Source organism: Malania oleifera, chromosome 10 (assembly GCF_029873635.1).
Source record: "Malania oleifera isolate guangnan ecotype guangnan chromosome 10, ASM2987363v1, whole genome shotgun sequence".
Classification (NCBI taxonomy): domain Eukaryota; kingdom Viridiplantae; phylum Streptophyta; class Magnoliopsida; order Santalales; family Ximeniaceae; genus Malania; species Malania oleifera.
In genome coordinates this window covers 84,127,192-84,147,660 of record NC_080426.1, presented here as the reverse complement: position 1 = coordinate 84,147,660, position 20,469 = coordinate 84,127,192, and the positions used below count along the sequence as shown (strand labels likewise).

Genomic DNA, 20,469 nt, shown 5'->3' with positions numbered 1-20,469 from the left:
GGGCATTTTATGCCCAAAACGCATCAAGGCATGCCTTAGTGTCACGGTCCGACTATTTTCACACCGTTGTGAAAGGGTCGTGCGGCGCTAGCTAAAGCACTCTTGTTTAACTAGCTAGCCTATCGTTTACCAACATTCATCCACACTTTCATTAGCATTCAATCAAATGGCAGAGGAAACAGTAAGCATTCATGAAAGCAATGACAAGTAAGCAGTAAACATTGAATCTATGCAATTCATTAACAACACCGCTATTGATATTATGTGCTTAGCGAGGGATGCAAGTAGGCTAAACACGTTGACAAAAGCTAGTGAGTTTTACAATGACTGATGAACACTTACCCTACCCTACCCTAGAGAGGTTTTTATGTAATTATCATCCTGACACTAGGAAACATCAAAGTGAACGAGGAGTCATACTGCCTTATTTGGCATACAAAGACACTACTAACAGAAAATAACCCTACACTAGTATTTACATGATGGAAATTCATCCCAAGCACACGAGACAAGCAGTCACAGGCAAGCATAATGCCCTGAACAAGCTTAACTCGTGACATTCTGCCCCACTTATGTGGTCGACGTCCTCGTAGACTTTGGCACTAGGTACACTTAACTTCTTCCACGAACAACTTCATATCTTCCGCTGAAATCCAGCTGATTCCTTTGTCATCAAGGCATTTCCACTTCACTAGAAACTTCTACCGCTTCTTCCTTGAGGATATAAACTTTCTATCTGTAAGGATCTCTTCAACTTCACGTCTGTCAGGTTGCACTGTCTTCAACTCTGCTCAATTGGACCGACTTCTGCTCAGGTCATTGGTGTCGGCGTTGAACGGCTTGAGGCAACTGACATGAAACTGCAATCTTCTCCCCTGAGCTGCCCACTTCTTCATCTTCTTAGAAGCTTTCTCCAGATAGACTCGGGCAAACTCGGCATTCTATCTCCATTCTCTGGTGAAGATGTACACCCTAGGACTTTTTCGTCTGTACGGCTCGCCCACTGTGTGAGGTAACAGTGGGCCAGTGGCTGCTGGCCTGTAACAAGCTCAAAAGGGCTCTTATTGATTGTTAAGCTCCTTTGGGCATTGCTACAGAATGGAGCCACGTCAAGTAGTTGCACCCAATTCTAATTGTCATTGACAAAGTGGCGCAAGCACTCTTCTAGTAGCTCTTGAATCTCTTCTTCTATCCGTCTGTCAGTCGGTGATAACTCAAAGAGATGTCAAGATGTGACTTGAATATCCTAAAAAATTATGTCAAGAAATTGTCAGTGAACATTAAGTCTCGGTCACAAACAATAACTTGGGGAGCACCCCAATGTTTCACAGCAGTCACAAGGAACAATTGTGTCATCTCCTTTGCCAAACAGTACTTTGGTGCGGCTATGAAAGTACCATACTTCTTCCGCTCCCCCTTGTCTTGTTGGCAAGTGAGACAAGTTCTGGTATAATCAACCACATCATCCCACGTGTGCGGCCAACAATCCCTCCCAGTAGTCCTGTCATTGGAGTCATTCTCCGCGAATACCCCTCAACGAACTTCCAGCAATATCTAGTAAGGCCAAGAAAGGAATGCAACTCCTTCACTGTCGTGGGAATCTTCCGTTCTTGAATCATCCTTACCTTCTCTATACCCCTCCGGATACAACCTTATTCAACCACATGACCAAGGAATTTGTTGCTCCACTAAGAGAAAGAGAACTTCCCTTTCTTCACATACAAACTGTTTCCCCTCAGCCTATCGAACAGCTTCCGTAGATGCTCTTCATGTTTCCTCTGAAACAACACCAGTGCTCCCAACAGGACTTTGGAAGGGCGAACACATCCCGCTTCCAAATTCATCAAGTTGTTTCCCTAACTCTACTATCTCTAGAGGCGCCATCCAACATGGCCTTTTAGCAAGTGGTTTCAATCCTGATAACAACTCGATCTCATACTCCACAGTCCTTCGTGAAGGCAAATTGTGAGGCAGCTTATCCGGAAACACCTCCTTATACTCATCCAACACTGCTTGGATGGTCGTAGGCTCTAGATCTGGGCATACTTCTTTGTCTACCATCACCATGGCTAGACATGTCTGCTCATCCTAACCCAATCTCTCAATGAGTTGTATGGTTGAAAGGGACTTCCCGTCGTCTCATTTCATTGTAACGACTTGCACCATGCACGAGTGATCTCCCATCAGACACAGGGAACCAGCCAAAGGCATCAGCACTGCCCTCGTCCCCTTTAGGAACTCCATTCCTAGAATGACTGGAAAGTCATCCAATGGCACTGCTATGAAATTCGCATGACCTTCCCACTGTCCAAGCTTCACAATCACTTGCTTGGCTACTCCCAGAGTAGGCTAGGCTATAGAGTTAACTGCTTCCATGCGCCCAGTATCCTTTTCTAAGGACAAGTTGAGTCTCCATGCTTCCAACTGTGAAACAAAATTATGAGTTGCCCCTGTATCCACCATAGCGCGGGCACGCGGGTACTCTTCCCATTGATCCTCAAGTCCACAAACATTAACCCTTTTGCTCGTGTAACTTTCGATGCTTTTTCCTGCTTTTCCAATGCATTCACCAGCCGCACTGAACCCACCCTTGGGGCATTATCGTCTTCCTCCTCGCTTTCCACCACTTTTCCCGAAGTGGAAGCTGGTAAAGCATTGAGTAATCCCTTGTGTTGACACTCACTCACTCTGTGAGATCCACCACACAAGTAGCACGAAAGTTTACTCTTCCCCTTTCCATTGGGTGTGTTCAACCATTGAGACGACGAAGCTTCCTTTAAGGTTGATGATTTAGAGTCGGATCCCCCACTCTTGGGTTTGCCTTTCTTGAAAGATATTTCATTGTTTCCCTCTCCGCCAAACCATTTGGACAAAGCGGTATCATCACTAACGTAGTCAGTCAAGCATTCCGCAGCAGCTTGTGCAGTAGACAAATCTTGAACTCTTTGCCTATGAAGTTCAGTTCTTGCCTATGGTTTCATCCCCTCAAGAAAATAGAACAACTTGTCCTTCTCCAACATATCCCGAATATCTAACATCAAAACAGAAAATTGTTTCACATACTCCTTAATTGACCCCGTATGCTTAAGATCTCTCAGCTTTCTCCTTGCATTATACTCAACATTCTCAGGAAAGAATTAGGCCTTGAGCTCTCTCTTCAAGTCCGCCCAACTATCGATTACACAGCTTCCATTTTCAATATCTTTGTACTTGGTACGCCACCACAGTTTAGCATCACCAACCAAGTACATGGTCGCAATATCCACCTTTGCTTATTCTGAGGTCATCCTCTCAGCGCAAAAGTACTGCTCCACATCAAACAAGAAGTTCTCTAACTCCTTGGCATCCCGGGCACCCCCATATGTCCTAGGTTCTAGTACCTTGGTCTTGCTAACTCCCGGAGTGTTGGAGTTCCCCATAGCAAGAATCATCAGATTCACCTTTGCATCCAGATCAGCCATCCACGACTGCAAAGTTTCAACTGTATGGCGAAAGTCCTTTGACATGTCGCCTATCAAACCTGCTTGTTGTTTTTGTGATCCCATCACTTCATCAACAAGTTCCCTCATCTGGGCCACCTCCACAACCACAGTGTTGGTTGTTGCCTCAACCTGTGCTTTCAGCACGCCGATCCTCTCGGCATTGTTTGGTGCCATGGTCACTTACCAAAGCTTTCCAAATCCACAACGAAGGTAACTGAATTCTCGTAACAACTGAGCCTTGGCTCTGATACCAAGTGTCACGGTTCGACTATTTTCACACCGTTGTGAAAAGGTCGTGCGGCGCTAGCTAAAGCACTCTTGTTTAACTAGCCAGCCTATCGTTTACCAACATTCATCCACGAAACACTTTCATTAGCATTCAATCAAATGGCAGCGGAAACAGTAAGCATTCATGAAAGCAGTGGCAAGCAAGCAATAAACATTGAATCTATGCAATTCATTAACACCTCCGTTGACATTGTGTGCTTAGCGAGGGAGGCAAGTAGGCTAAACACGTTAACAAAAGCTAGTGAGTTTTATAATGACTAATGAACACTCACCCTCCCCTAAAGAGGTTTTTATGTAATTATCATCCTGGCACTAGGAAACATCAAAGTGTCCGATGAGTCATACTGCCTTATTTGGCATACAAAGACACTACTAGCAGAAAATAATCCTACACTAGTATTTACATGATGGAAACCCATCGCAAGCACACAAGACAAGCGGTCACAGGCAAGCATAATGCCCTGAACAAGCTTAGCTCATGACACTCAAGAACGCCTTCTAAAACACTAATTATTATCATTATTATCATCAATGGTATGACAAAATTTATCAGTTAGTGATGTTATGATTGTCTTTTAAAAAAGAATCAACAATGGAATTGTAGAAATCATAATTTCTACATACAAAAGGAATCACTATCCAAGTAATGTTTGGTTTACATTTAAACAATACTTATTTTTCCAAACTACTTTTTTCAAAAGAAAATAAGTAACTTTTTAAAAAATATTTTTTTCTGAAAAAATAATTATCAAGAAAAAAATACTTCTAATAAGTAATTTTGTACTACTTTGGCCAGTCATTCTTTGCGGATCAAAATGCTAGGCAACTAATAAACAAAATATGCAAAAAGTAAGAGTCGTTGAAATGCAAATGTTAAGGTGGATGAGCAGTATAATGCTAAAAAATAAATTAAGGAATGAACTTATATGCAATAAACTATGCATAGTGCCGGTGAGACAAGATAAGAGAGGGGCGACTTGGATGATTTGGGCATTCGAAACGCAAGCCAAACAACGCACCCATGAGGAGAAGTGAGTTAGTTATTATTCATTGTATTAAAGGGGTAAATAGACTAAAATAACCGGGAAATACTTAATAGCTCTTAAGTTAGTGGAAGAAAATGCCCCCACCTAGTGAAACTAAAGGCTTGTTGTTGTTGTTGTTGTACTTTTTCGGAAAAGTACTTAGCTATAAGTGGTTCCAATTGACGGAAATTAGCACTCCGTCTAGAACGCGACTCCACCTTCATTTATGCAAATCAAATTTGGTAATAGGAATCAATCCAAAATTGCGATTCCATTCAATCCTTGATTTTGCAAATCAAACGTGCGCACACAGGGGTGGTGAGGTGGTTGGGTTATAGGAAATTTGTTCTGCATATTTCAATCCCTAGTTATATAGCAAATATACCCATAATATTTCAATAAAAACAAGTACAAATAATATACCATAAGACGAAACAAATAGCAAGCATACAGTGGAAGAGTAGGAATCCAGCTGGAGACTAGATGCAAGATCTTTGTGAGCATATGGCACATGATAGCCGCCATCTAAGTAGTTGTCACAAAACACCTACAAAAGGATGAATAAGAAAGTTATAATCAATCAAAATCTGGCAAGGCATAACTAATAGAATCCATGGCTGCTGAATAGGGGGCATTTACTGCTAGCCAAGAGCAAATACCATAGAAATTAATATTTACGAGTAAGATAAAACAAAGGGACAAAAGGAGGAAATTTTGTAACAAAATGGGCATCCCCAGTCATCCAAAAAAGGTAAAATCAAAATCAGAAACCAATTTTCAGAAGGTAATCTAAAGGCCATGTGGGCAGGAACTAAGGGCAGCACAAACAGGATCGAACCTTCCAATTACATTCAATGTTATATTCACGTCTACAAACATAACTAAGTGAGGAATCAACTCCATTGACACTCAGTATCTCTGAACAGCTACCAAGCCATTCACTTCCCACTCCTTTGCCCTCAGTTGCTCGTTGAAGTGAAACCTCTTTATCCAGATTTAGCAGAACAAATGCCCCCCAAGTGGCCACTTTGATTGGTACAAGCCCAAAATCCTATATTCCACAGTCAGAAAAACATCTGAGTTAATATTTCTATTTGGATGCTTTCGTACAGGAATAAGAATGGGCCAGCTATTTAATATTATTATGACATACACTGACATTGAAGTTCCTCATTCCTGTAATTCTAGTCGCCTTGAGGAGTGCTCCATCTAAACCATAAGTCCATCCCTGCAGAAAATTTTATATTTAAGTTGGTCCATCTATGAAGGGAAAAGAAATACATGTGCGCACATGTTAACGACTAAACAATATATTTCTCGAAACAGTCTCAGAGCTCTGCTTGACTGCTCCTTGCCTTCAGCTACAATGTTAAAATATCTATTGGTTATGCATGCAAAAAACATTGGCACCAGCAAAAGACAGAACGCAAAATAGATATTCAGAATCTCTCGAATCTTGTTGTATCGTTCAAATTTTACAATAATGGAAAAAATTAGTGAAATGCACATGTTCCATGCTATAAGACAATGGCATAAAGAACTACATCACAACAAGAAAATTTACAAATTTTTTATAATTTAAGTTCGTAATTATTCCAGATTGTGCAAGTACACACATTGGCATGGTAACGTTTCATTAATTAATTCATTATTTCAACTTCACAAAAATTATCATTGTCCAATGCAATAAGGAGCCTAGGGAAAATGAATTGAGACAAAACATAGTACTAATATGTCTGCGAAGGATATGCTGACACTCAGTTCAATTAGTCACATGACTCATTTGTCAGCTTAAAAAAGTGGCATTATGGAGTTTTAGAACAATGATATTGAAGTAGAATAATCACAGCCTGCTCAATAACAGCCATGTAATGTTCAAACCAAGATTTTTGACAGCTTCTTGCTATTGCAAGCACTTTGAAGAGGGTAGAGGTCTTCAAACCTATTAGTCTAGTGATCTAGTCTCTCGTGTATATGAGAACATTACCAAAGTTCTAGCTAACAGGCTAAGTGCTCTACAGCTTAGAGATGCACCATTCTCATATTGATGGCAGCTTCGAATAGATTAGATACCAATTCTCTTTCTCTGAAAATATAAAAGAAAGGAGATGCCTCTGTTTTTTATTTTTCTATTTTTTTCAGGCCCCCGCGGGGGGGGGGGGGGGGGGGGGGGAGGAGAAAAAATTTTGGATGCCATTTTGGTGGCTAATGATGTAGTAGAGGATATTCATAGGAAGAATATCATTGAATAGCATCGCCATCCGAACTAATAGCAGAAATCTCAACTTTAGAAGTTTCTAGAGTGTGGTGAAAGAGAGTATTTTTCATCCTTAAGAACCAAACTAGTAGGGTCATCACTATTGTATCAAGGAAATTCCACCTTTATAAAAAAACGACCATGATCACACTCTCCTTGGTAACCTCCTTCAAGCACGTATGGTTGCTCCCTACAATTAGCTAACGTAGAAGCATCATCTTCTCTCATTTTGGGAAGATGCATCGAATAGTTTAGAGACAAATGCCTGGATCACTTCAAATTGAGGCTTTAACATATTGCTGAATTCAGCATTTAGCCTAGCTTCCATCAGGGACTACGCTGAATTTTCCAAGGCCATCACGTAAGAGTGTAGATCAAGATTTCCAAGATCTTGCTTCTGTCAGTAGGTTAAGAGCATCCACAAGAACACCAGCTTTAATACCAAATGATTCGTAGGGAAATTCTGGAAATTGAAAGGACAGAAAATAGAAAGAGAAAATATGGTTGATCACTTTAAGGAGATCTCCATCCAAATTAACAAAACACCCTAAATTTTGTAATTGCTTGAATGACAAAGCCCCATAGTTTACATATATATATATATAGGGTAGGGAACCCTACTCCTAGGGTGAAATCGGTTCGGTGCAGTTTAATTTTGGCCTAAATCACTAACTAAACCAAGCTAATCGGTTTTCAAAAATTTTAGACTAAAATCAAATCGAAAACCGTTAATAAACCGCAAGTTATTCAGTCAATTAGGTAATCCATTGGTATTTTTATTTGTCTTTAATTTCAATATATAAATGGTTAGATGAGGAGCTTTTGTCTTTAGGCCCACAAAAAGATGTGGAGCCCAATTTTGGTTAGCTAAAACAATTAAAGGTGAATTTTTATAGGAAGGGGAAGGAAGAGATTTCTCATTTTTAACCACTGTGGGACAAATGGGAACTGGGAAGATAACATAATATAAGTACTCCAAGCTCTGGAATTCCAAGTATAGAGTCATAATCTTCCTAGAGAAGTAGTTCCCACCGAGTATACAGATATGTTAAGAGATGCCATCTAGAGGTTGCTGCTGCAATAGACACCGAAAAAAAAAAGTGGTAAGAGAAAGGGCGAGGGATTCCAATCGTCAAGGCTTGAAGAAGCAATTGACACAACCATGGCATTCTTGAGCTTCATTACTATGTAAGGTCTGTGTGAGCGTGAGATGGTGAAAACAAGATACAAATGAAAATAGTGTGATGTGGAAGAAGAACATTACGTAGAGAGGTTTTGAACATGTACGAATTCAATTACTCGACCGAAAAAGGAAAAGGACTAAGGGACGAAGGGAAGGACGAATGTTGTTTGATCTACAAGTAACGTTGCATGATAGAAGCAGTGTTTTGTTCTAGAAAAATTGAAGCGTAGACAAGAGAGAAGAATGAGAGGGAATTTTGATTGTCCCATAAAAAATTTTAAAAAAAAGCATAATATAGGGGAGCTTTCTTCTAATGTATAAAATCTAAAAGCCACCCTCTTCTCTGGCATCTTTGCTACCATGTGTTTTATTATCATTTCAATTTAATGAAGTCTAAAAAACTTTATTATAAATAAACTTGGATAAAAATAAAAAAATAAAAAAAAAAGTAGTAAAAATGAAAGAAAAATAACAATGTTAATATACAATGACTATATTATTAAATAAATTAAAATAATATAATAATACAAATATTTTGATTTTTCAATTTGGTTTCCTCATAAAACCAAAACCAAAACAAAAAATAAAGTTTGGTAATTTGGTGTCCAAGAACATTTCCTTGGTAGGAAAATGGTTAGGTGCTCTCCTTTAGAATCTAATTCTCTTTGGCATAAGGTAATTCATAGTAAAGTTGGGGTTAATATTTGTTGGAATTGGTGTATTCCCAAGAAGGGAAGTAAATTAGAAATTTAAAAACTTTTGCCTAAGTTAAACCAGATAATAGCAATATTTCACAATCTATGGTCTTTCTATGCAATCCCAATCACACTGGTAATTAACTAAGCAAATATTTAAACAATTAAAGCAATCTCAGTATTTCCCAAGCATTCATAGAAATTGAAATATAAACAAATGAATATGGAAAATTAAATAGTGCATAGAAAGAGAATGACACGGGATATGTTATCAGGGTTTGGCCAATTGTGCCTACGTCCCCGCCTCAAACTCACAAGTTAGAGGATTCCACCATGGCTCGCTTAACGGGTGGAGTGGCACCTAATATAACACCTTACCAGGATGGTGCACCTAATTCTCTTAACCGGGTTTAAACCAGTCCGGTGCTCTCCTAACCGGGTCTAAACCAATCCAGGACTTTTCACAAGGCAAGTCTCCCTCTTCCGACAACCCGTCGGGAATACAAAGGATATAAAAATTTACGTACAAATAAATTTGCTTCTTACACGAGCAGGTATGTACCACAATACGCACAGTATAATCGATGCACTCACGTATGATAAGCATTTATGCTCAAAGTGAGATTGGTCAACTTGTATATATCAACTCTCAGAGATGTGTATATGAGTATGTGAGAGTGGTACCTTTGATTCAAGATATCAATAAAGCAATAATCAAAGGTGCTTCAAAAAGTCCTAATCAAATATCTCAACAAATATTTTTCAAGTATTTAGCATAATAGAGATTAGGAACTAAGCTTGCAAAAACGTTTTATATCAAAAGCACAAGCAAGCTTTCAAATCTGGCAACAAGGATGCCAAGACTCAGAAGCAAATAAGAGTTCTTCCCACAAGATATTTATCAATAAAATACAATGGGAATAACTTAGCTTACTCTCAAAAATCAATATCAATCAATGCAAATAAGTGAGAGTAATAGGCTTTAAAAATTATGTATATAAATGCACACAAAACTCCCTTCAACTTGCAATTGATTTGCAAATGAAGAGTATATGAAACTAGAACTCTTTACTTTAAAAATGATTTTCTCAAGCAAGAATAATAGAGAGTATTAAAAATGTGCTTGAGAGAATGAAATATAAGCAAATGAGAGTTTAAATATTTTCAGAGTGTTGGCTTTTTGAGTCCAATCCCTGGTTTTGATAATGACAACCGCAAGTTACTTATGTGTGTATCTAGTGATTGAACAGGTTATAATTCAACACACAGGGACTGAGAATGGAAGCCAAAGACGCATAAAGCTCATATGATCAAGGGTTTTCCATGAAGATTAAAAAGCAAAGAAGATCAAGAAGAAGACATTTTGATTTTATTTGTATATGCATTTAGGTTTTTATATTTTGGTTTGTAATAAATGCATGCATCCTGCATGATATGTTTGGAATGCTCAAACAAAATCGTAGACAGACCTTAGGGCTGACTTCGGTCGACCAAATGTCGACCAATGCCAGGTTTTTAGACTTAATTAAAAAGCTTAGACCTTAGATAGACCCTAGGTCCCTACAAGTAACTTTTACTCAAAAACAGGACTTAGGTTTAAGTTTGAAAGGGTTTCAGGCGACCGAACCTTGTGCGTTGAAAACACCTCAGTCGACCGAATGGTTAAAAAGTCAGAAAGGTTGACTTGGGTCGAGCGACCGAAGCATAATGAACTAAGTGTCCCCGGTCGACCGAACGTATAGTACTGACTTTTTCACCTTCCCCAGGCACCCAAACTTTACGTTCAAAAATACCTTGAGCGACCGAACTCTGAAGTTCGGAAGACTGAACTTAGAACCGGGCAACCGAACCTCGAGCATTTGGAAAATCACCTTGGTTTAGCCACCCAAACTTGTCCTTGGGCACCGGAACGTGAAAAACAACTTTTTTGCATGTTTCTGTTCGACCGACCAAACCTAAGGTCCGGGCGATCGAATCTCTCGGGTTGCCCAGAATTAACTACGGTAATTGGGGTTAAAATTCAATTAAACTTTTTCAAAATCCCCAATAGGTCCCTAACGGTCATAATTTTTAGAAAAACTGTAAATACCCCTTCATTTGTCAAAATTAGCAACTTTGATTAGCAAATATTTTCTCTCAATATTTTTTTAACCTCTTGTTAATCAAAGTTCCCCCCAGCTTAATTTTTAATTGCAAAAACTATTTTTTAGAGCAAATCTTTTATTCTCCAAAACTCTTTTTCCTTTTATTCATTTCAAAAATTATCTTGAAAGAGAGCATATTTGTTTTGGGCATTTATTTTTAGATCACATACTCTCACATATACTTTGATTTCTCAAAAACAATTTTTGAGAGTAAGCTTGAAGTTTTCTCCGATTATTTCATTGAAAAATATTTTTAGGAGAAATATTCATTTTAGGTTAAATCTTTGAAATATTCATTATATATATTTTGTTCAAAGATTTCAAAAATATTATTTAGAAAAGCACCATTTTTCTATTGAGCATTATTTCATATCATATTAGAGAGTGCATTTATTTGAGCTTAAACATATACATTTTAACTTGTATTTTCATAAGCATTATTATATATAAAAATGTTTTCATTGTATTGGTTGGGTTTATCCCATTAATTGAACTGGGGAGTCTCAGCCCCGTAAATGAAACTGATTGGGTTCAGCCCGGAATTTGAACTGGGGAGTCTTAATCCCGTAAGTGAGACAAGTTGGATTCAGTCTTGTAATTGAGTTGGGGCTTTTCTCACCCCATAAGGAGAGGATGTAAACGGCTTCTACTCCGCCCGTTTAAGTGAGTAGAGATAGTGGAATACTTGGGAGGTATGCCCAAGGTGGGGACATAGGCTGGTTTGGCCGAACCTCGATAACAAATCTGTGTGTCACTCTATCTCTATCTTATTTAAATTCCTGCACTTTAATTTCAGCATGTGTATGAATGTTTATTTGATGTCATAATTATTTGTATACACACATTTGATTTAAATAAGATATGTTGCACACGTGTGTGTCTTCATTTATCGTTTTATTATTTTACATACACACGTGTATATTGGATGGGATATGATTTGTGGTGAATCGGCGAAACGCTTAATTTAGCCAAAATGTTTTAAAACCCAATTCACCCCCCTCTTGGGATCACACAAATTCCAACACAGAGAAAATTTTTGCTAATTGAAATGTTAATCTCTATCTAATCTCTCCAAATGACAGGGTAATAGAGTCTATCCAAAAATAACCGTTGAGGGACAAATTAAGGATTTTAAAAATATTTAATTGAGTTTTTAACCCTAATTACCGCCGTTAAAATTAAAGAACTCAAGAGGTTCGATCGCCAGGTCTTAGGGCCGATCGCCCGAACAGACACAATGTCTGTTATACATTCTTGTCTCAACTCTACCTATGATGCACTTAATGTTCTAATCTTTTTCACACACAACCAATCCCAAGCCCGAGTAAAGGAAAAGGGTTGTGTTAGGTAGCTGACAACCAGCATAAAATTTGTCAAATCACTATGATATGAATCCTTACCGAATATTTGTTGGAAAGTCCTTTACAAGCGATGCGTTGCACTCGTACCACCCGGGTGTAGCGAAAAGTGGACTATGTCATCACTCTGAAGCGATGTGTCGTGTCCACGCCTGGGTACGGTGTAAAATATGTGAGGGTTCCTGCATCATTCTGTACGTGAGAAGGTAATGAAGCTAGTTCAGGAAACTAGGATTAGATTAGAAACTTGGAATATAGGGACACGAGTAAAAGTATGGAAATTGTGGACACAATGATTAGAAGAAAAATTAATATAATTTGCTTTCAAAAAACAAAGTGGGCTAGAGAAATTGATAAATCAGGATTTAAACTTTGGTACACTGGAAAAGAAAAACATAAGAATGGAGTAGGAATTATTGTAAACAAAAACTTAAAAGATAGCGTTGTTGATGTAAACAAAGTAGGGGATAGAATTATGAAAATCAAAATGGTATTAGGCTAAGAGATAATAGATATCATTAGTACTTATGCTCCTTAAGTAGGCTTAGCAAAAAATCTTAAGAGATAATTTTGGGAAGATATGGATAGTATTACACAAGACATACCAAGGGCTGAGAAAATATTAATAGGAGGAGAACTGAATGGACATGTTGGAAGGGATAATAAAGTTATGAGAAGATACATAGAGGATATAGATATGGAGACAAAAATGAGCCTGGAGAGATGATCTTAAACTTCGCTATGTCATATGATTATTATTATAATGAATACTTACTTTAAGAAGAGAGAAGAACACTTAATAACCTAAAAAAGTGGACAAAATACAAGTCAAATAGATTTTTTTTAACTAGGAGGCTAGATCGTTTATCATGCAACGATTGTAAAGTTATTCCAGGTGAAAGTCTAACCACACAACATAGAGTCTTATTGTTAGATATATGTATTAAAAAATTGAAGAAAAAGGATAAAATAAACCATTGTAAGAGAACTAGGTGGTGGAACCTGAAGGGAGAAAATATAATAAAATTTAAAGATAAATGATCAAAGATGGGGATTAGACTATAGAGGATGGGATAGATACAAATACTCTTTGGAGTAGATTGGCTAGCTCTATTAAAAAGATAGTAAAGAAGATTTTAGGTGAATCTAGGGGAAGATTCATGAATAGCAAAGAAAGTTGGTGGTGGGATAAAGGTATCCAAAAATCCGTAAAGATAAAAAGAATTTGGTATAAAATGTGGCAAAATGTAGAAACATGGATAGCTTTGAAAAGTATAAAGAGACGAGAAAATATGCAAAAAAGACCGTTAGTGAAACTAAACACAAATCATTTAATAGTTTGTATGATAGATTAGATACAAAAGAAGGGGAAAGAGATATATTTAAACTTACTAAAGCTAAAGAAAGGAAGAGTAATAACTTAGGAAATGTAAAATGTATAAAAAGTGAGGATGGTATTGTCTTGGTTAAGGACGAAGACATAAAAAAAGACAGCGAAGTTACTTTAGTAAGTTGTTTAATGAAAATCAAAAAAAAGGGTTAAACTTAGAATTGGCAAATGAAGAAAAAAACTAAAAATATGAGATTTATTCACAAAATTAGAGTTTACGAAATTAAGTTTGCACTAAAAAAGATGAAAAATGGAAAAGCTATAAGACCTGATAACATCCTATTTGAAGTTTGGAAATGCTTAGGTGATAGCGGAATTATATGGTTAACGAATTTAATAACACAACTATAAAAGCTACGAAAATGTCTGATGAATGGAAGAAAAACACTTTAATACCTATATACAATAATAAAGGAGATAATCAAAATTATAATAACTATCGTGGAATTAAACTTATGAGTCATACGATGAAACTGTGGGAAAAGGTAGTTGAACAAAGATTAAGGTTAGAAATGACGGTCTCAGAAAATCAATTTTGGTTTTATGCTTGGGAGATCTACCACAAAAGCTATATAACTTTTAAGAAGATTAATGAAAAAGTTTAGGGAAAAGAAGAGGAAATTGCATATGGTATTTATTGACTTAAAGAAAGCATATGATAGAGTACCTAGGGAAGTTCTATGGTGAGTTTTAGAAAAAAAAATGGTGTATATAGTAGGTATACTAATGTCATTAAGGATATGTACGATGGAGTAATGACTAGTATAAGGACTATAGATGGAGAAACTAGAGAATTTTCAATCACCATTGGTGTACATCAAAGATCTACTTTAAGCCCTTATCTTTTTGCTTTAGTGATGGACCAACTGACTAAGAGCATTCAAAATGAGGTTCAATAGTGTATGTTGTTTGCAGATAATATTGTATTGATTGATGAAATTAGGGGCGGAGTAGAGGCTGAATTAGAATTATGGAGAGAAGCTTTGGAATCTAGAGGCTTTAGGATAAGTAGAAATAAGACAGAATATATGAAATGTAATTTCAATAATGGTAGGAGGAATGTTGGAGACGAAGTTAAACTTGATGAAGAAGAAATAAATAGCACTTGTAGATTTTGATAACTTGGATCTATCATGCAAGCTGAAGAAGAAATTGAAGATGATGTAATGTATAAAGTTAAAGCAGGTTGAGTAAAATGGAGAAGTTCTTCAAGTGTACTTTGTGATCATAAAATACCCTTAAAATTGAAAGGGAAGTTTTATAAGACGGATATAAGACCAACTATGCGATATGGATTAGAATATTGGGCGGTGACGAAACAGAATATCCAAAAAGTAAAAGCTATCGAGATGAGAATGCTTAGATGGATAAGTGGTATAACATTGAAAGATAAATTAAGGAATGAACATATTCGCGATAAGTTAGGTGTAGCTCCTATAAAAGATAAGATAAGAGAGGGACAACTCAGATGGTTTGGACACTTGCAACATAGGCCACATAGTACGCCATTGAGGAAGAGTGAATTAGTTACTATGGGAAGCAGTAGAAGAGGTAGGGGTAAACCTAAAATAACTTGGAATGAAATAGTAAGGATTTAATAGCCGTGAATTTGTCAACAGAAATGATTCATGATCACATAAATTGGTGGAAAATGATTCATATAGCCGACCCCACATAATGGTACTTAAAGCTTGGTTCTATTATTATTGTTGTTGTATACATTCTTATCTCTTCTAATAAATTTCTTTGTTTATCAAAAAAACAATTGAAAATTTATTTTTAAAAAATCAAAAACTAAAATTGAAAAAGCAATCAAAAAACCAATACAGTTCGGTTTCAATCTAGTTTTCTATTTTTTTTAGTAATTTTTATACACCCCTACCTACTCCTATTAGGTATGTGAAAAATTCCAATCCAAATCCTTTATGGACTCCATATTAATTGATTTTGAACTCCTAATACATTAAAAGAAACCCTAATTCATTTGGGAATCATAACATTAATTAGAAAACCCAATTGATTTGGGAAACCTAACACATTAATTAGAAATCCCAATTGACTTGGGAATCATAATATTAAATAGAAATCCCAATTGATTTGGGAATCATAACACATTAAATAGAAATCCCAATTGATTTGCAAACCCTAGCATTACAATATATGTCATTAGAGGTTATATATGTCTTTTAGTATTATTATTGAGCGTGTTAGTGTTTTAATTAGTGAGAGTTCGTAAGGGGTATTATTGTCATTCAAATGTATTTAATTTGTATTATAAATCGAGGGGGAGACCTATCTTCAAATTAGGTCATTCATTTTAATCAAATCTTAACATGGTATCAAAGCGTGATTCAACTTAAACCCTATTCCCGTTAGCCATCGCTAGAAAACATCATTCCCACGATTGTTCTTCAGATCCACCTCCATCCCATATTATTTCAAAAACCAACCATACACCCATAAATAGAGCCCCCTGACAACCCACCCCACAAAACCCATCGCCGGAGGACACCACACGCGTCCCCACACACCGGCCAAATGCTAGCAGGGCCGACCCCACACGTTGACACGTGAGTGAAGTTCCAACCACTTTTTTTCTTTTTTTTTTTCCCTCTTTCATGCTCTAATTCCTTCTTTAGACTATAGTATCAAGCTGTTAGGCCACTTTTTTGCTCAAAAATTCAACCTTTTTTTACCATGCACTCACGATATTCCATTAATTTCTATGCAGGGTTTGTGAAGACTTCTTTGTGAGATTTTTTGGTGTTGTGGCAGCGTTCGTATGTTTAGTTGTGAGGCTGTGGCAGTGCTATATCCGTCGTGAGTTGTTCACCTCATCCGTAATTGTGTTGATGCTTCACATCGTTTGTAGTTGTGTCGATGCTTCACATAGTTTGTGATTGTCCCGATTATTGATTGTTGTTCTTGTTTTTGGTGTGGTTGCTGATTTGTGAGTGCTGCGGATGCAATCTATTAATCCCAAAAATGTGTTTCCTGCATTGCTGCCACAAATAACAACCCAAAATTTGGATGGAAAGAACTATGTTCAATGGTCTAAAGCTGTTCGGATTTATTTAGCAAGATTAGGGAAATCTAACCACTTACTCCAATATGATTCTTCAGATGATAAGAGAAAAGACGTGTGGGTTAAAGAAGATGCCTTGATTGTTTCCCTTTTATGGAATTTATTGGAGTCACGGATTGCACGGATGTGTATGAATATAGATACGTGCAAGGAGATTTGGGATTATGTCAAACTTCTATACTCAGTAACATTACATGCACGTATGATTTATCCTAAGAGTACTTTCAATTACAACAAGAAGATAGGAGCATTATAGATGATTTTTGAGAGATGAGGCCTATTCATGAGGAGCTTAATGTCGCGTAACCTATAACTGCCGACATTTGTGAGATGTAGAAGCAGAGGGAGCAGATGACTGTTCTTCATGTTCTAGCAGGTTTGAGACCCGAGTTTGAGGCAGTTCAGTGCTAGATACTCAGTATTGCCAAGTTGCCATCATTTGCTGATGTTCATTCTCGTGTGCTTTATGCTTCCCTTAGCACGCATTCTCATACTCTAGCATCTGGCTCTAAGAGAACAATCTTTCTTACATAGGGTGATTCTAGTTCTCTACCAAACAACCACAAAAGTTATTGCGGTGGTTCGAGTGGTCATAGTGGTAGAGACGGACAAGGGAAAGGTACTCCACGAAAGTGCACTCATTGTGTACGAAATAATCATACTATTGAGCAAAGTTGGAATCTTTACAACAGTCCTTCCCGTGTTGCCAATGCAGCCACCACTAGCTTCACCTTTGGGGGCGACTAACGCAGCCACCACCGACTCCTCACCTTTGGGGTCGAGTGGGGGGCAACATACTGTATCTATGTCAGAGGAAGTGTATTCCAAGTTCTAGCAATATCAAGTGTCACAACAAGCCTCTCTTTCCATTGCATCTCTTGCCCAAACAGGTAATCACACAGTATGTCTGTCATCCAGTACTTCTCGTTCTAGTCCTTGGGTTATAGACTTCACTGCTACTGACCATATCATAGGTATATATAGCTTTTTATCCACTCTTCAATATCTTGCAAATTTACCTTGTGTTACTCTTGCTGATGGATCGACAACTGCAGTCAAAGGAATTGGGATTGTAAATCCCACTTCTCTATTTCTCTTCCTTTGGTTTTATATATTCCCAAATTTCCTTTCAATCTTATGTCCATTAGCAAAATTACTAAATCCATGAATTGTTCAGTGACATTCTTCCCTGATTCTATGGTTATTCAAGATTTGAAGACAAGGACGACAAATGGCGGACGACGTGAAGCTAGTGGACTCTTATCACTTGGAGCTACTATCTCCTTATACCGTCTGCACTACTACTGCCACACCTTTCCAAATTCATTGTCGTCTGGGTCATCCTTCATTGGAAAAGTTAAAATGTCTTGTTCCTAGTTTCAACTCTGTGTCTAGTCCCGATTATGAGTCTTGTCAATTGGGAAAACACCATCGTGTTTCTTTAGCTTCCTAAGTCAATAATGGGCTGCAAGCCCTTTTATGTTAGTTCATTCATATGGCAGGGGTCCTAGTAGGGTTGTGTCCAAGTTGGGTTTCTATCATTGTGTAACCTTTGTGGATATTATTCAAGAATGACTTGGTTATATTAAATAAAGGATCGTTCTGAGTTATTTCATGTATTTTGTCCCTTTTATTCTGAAACAAAGACTCAATTTGGTATTCCAGTTCAAATACTTCGAAGTGATAATGCTAAAGAGTTTTTCAGTGCACAATTCACTATTTATATGACTCAGTTTGGTATTGTTCATCAATTATCTTGCGCCCACACTCCTCAAAAAAATGGGGTTGCAGAGCAAAAAAATTGACATCTTCTTGAAATCACTTGCACCATACTTTTATCAAATGTTGTACCTAAAGTGAGTGATGCAGTACTTACTGCTTGTTATCTGATCAACAAAATGTCATCCTCTGTTCTTCATGGTAAAATTCCCTACTCCATTCCCTTTCCTAATTCACTTTTATTTTCTTTTCTTCCTCATATATTTGGGTGTGTGTCCTTTGTTCATCAACTAACTCCTAGGGTGGATAAGTTGAGTCCTCATGCTATAAAAAGTGTCTTTCTGGGCTACTCATATACTCAAAAGGGATATCGTTGTTATAGTCATGTGCTACATCGCTCCTTTGTTTCTACCGATGCTACCTTCTTCGAGTCTACACCTTACTACACCCAGTCATTGAGCACTTCTAATCTCAATGAGTCTCTTCCTTTGCCTAATCTTCCAAATTCTACGTTGCTGTCCTTGCCCAACCAACAATCTGAGTCTCCATGTAGTTTGAGTCCTTCTCATCGTCTTGATCATCTTAATTTGCAGGCATATTCACGATGGTGACTCCAAGGAAGAGTGTCTCCTCTAGCTTCTACTACCACGCCTTTGGTTTCCTCGTCTGATGATCATACTTCCCATGATGTTGATCCTCGTATTCTTGTTCAGAATGGTAAACGCACATGTACTCAACACCCCATTTCCAATTATGTTTCTTATGATTCCTTATCACCCTCCTATTATTGTTTTGTTACTACTCTATCATCTACTACCCTTCCTAAATCTATTTTGGAAGCCTTAGCCCATTGTAGGTGGAGGGTTGCTATGGTTGAAGAGATGATCGTTGTCCATGTCAATGGTACTTGGGACTTGGTACCTCTTCCTCTTGACAAGTCTGTGGTTGGTTGTCACTGATTTTGCACTGTGAAAGTCAACCCTAATGGTTTTGTGGCCCGTCTAAAGGCCAGCCTTGTTGCTAAGGGATACACTCAAGTGTATGGTCTGGATTATTCTGATATTTTTTCTCCAATTGCCAAACTTACATTAGTACGTTTGTTCATCTCCTTGGCTACTACTTGTCACTAGCCTCTGCATCAACTAGATGTGGAAAATGTCTTCTTGCATGGTGACCTTAAGAAGGAGGTTTATATGGAGCAACCACCTAAGTTTGTTGCTTAGGGAGAGTCAAGCTTAGTCTGTCGGCTCAAGAAGGCTTTATATGGTTTAAAACAGTCTCCTAAAGCATGGTTTGGTCGTTTCAATATTGTAGTACTTGAACTTGGTCTTCGACGGTGTGTTGTGGATCATTCTGCGTTTTATCATCATATTCATTGGGTAGGATCCTTCTTGTTGTTTATCCGGATGACACTGTTATTACAAGTGATGATGATAAAGGTATTCAGAGTCTCAAACTTTTTCTATAGACTAAGTTTCAGCCCAAAGATTTGGGTCTATTGAAATACTTTTTGGGTACAAAAGTATCTAACTCTCGTATCAAAACTATTGTGTCACAGAGGAAGGATGTTCTTGAATCGTTGGATGAAACTGGATTGTTGGGACCTAAACCGATCTAACAGCAAGTTAATGTCGGATAGGTGATTTGCTACCTAATCCAGGACAATATCGGAGACTTGTTGGAAAGCTGAATTATCTCATAGTTACTCGGTCAGATATATCTTTTGCAACAAGTGTTGTGAGTCAATTTCTAGATTCTCTAAGGACAAGTCATTGGAACGCAGTAATTCGCTTCTTGAAATATCTCAAAGATGCACCTAGGAGAGGTCTTTTATATTGTGACC

General features: G+C 37.6%; 1 protein-coding gene across 4 annotated transcripts in view; it reads right to left on the bottom strand.

The window, feature by feature from the left end:
- LOC131166257 (choline monooxygenase, chloroplastic) overlaps positions 1–20,469 on the bottom strand; it is a 50,085-nt gene that overhangs the window by 11,107 nt on the left and 18,509 nt on the right. For 2 of the 4 annotated variants that reach the window (XM_058124619.1, XM_058124621.1), the window contains exons 4-6: positions 5,949–6,023; positions 5,634–5,846; positions 5,247–5,342 (exon numbers count right to left, since the gene is read on the bottom strand). In XM_058124619.1, coding sequence (XP_057980602.1) covers positions 5,247–5,342; positions 5,634–5,846; positions 5,949–6,023 — 384 coding nt within the window. The remainder of the gene's footprint in view (positions 1–5,246; positions 5,343–5,633; positions 5,847–5,948; positions 6,024–20,469) is intronic. The other 2 variants (XM_058124622.1, XM_058124620.1) reach the window with 1 other exon arrangement.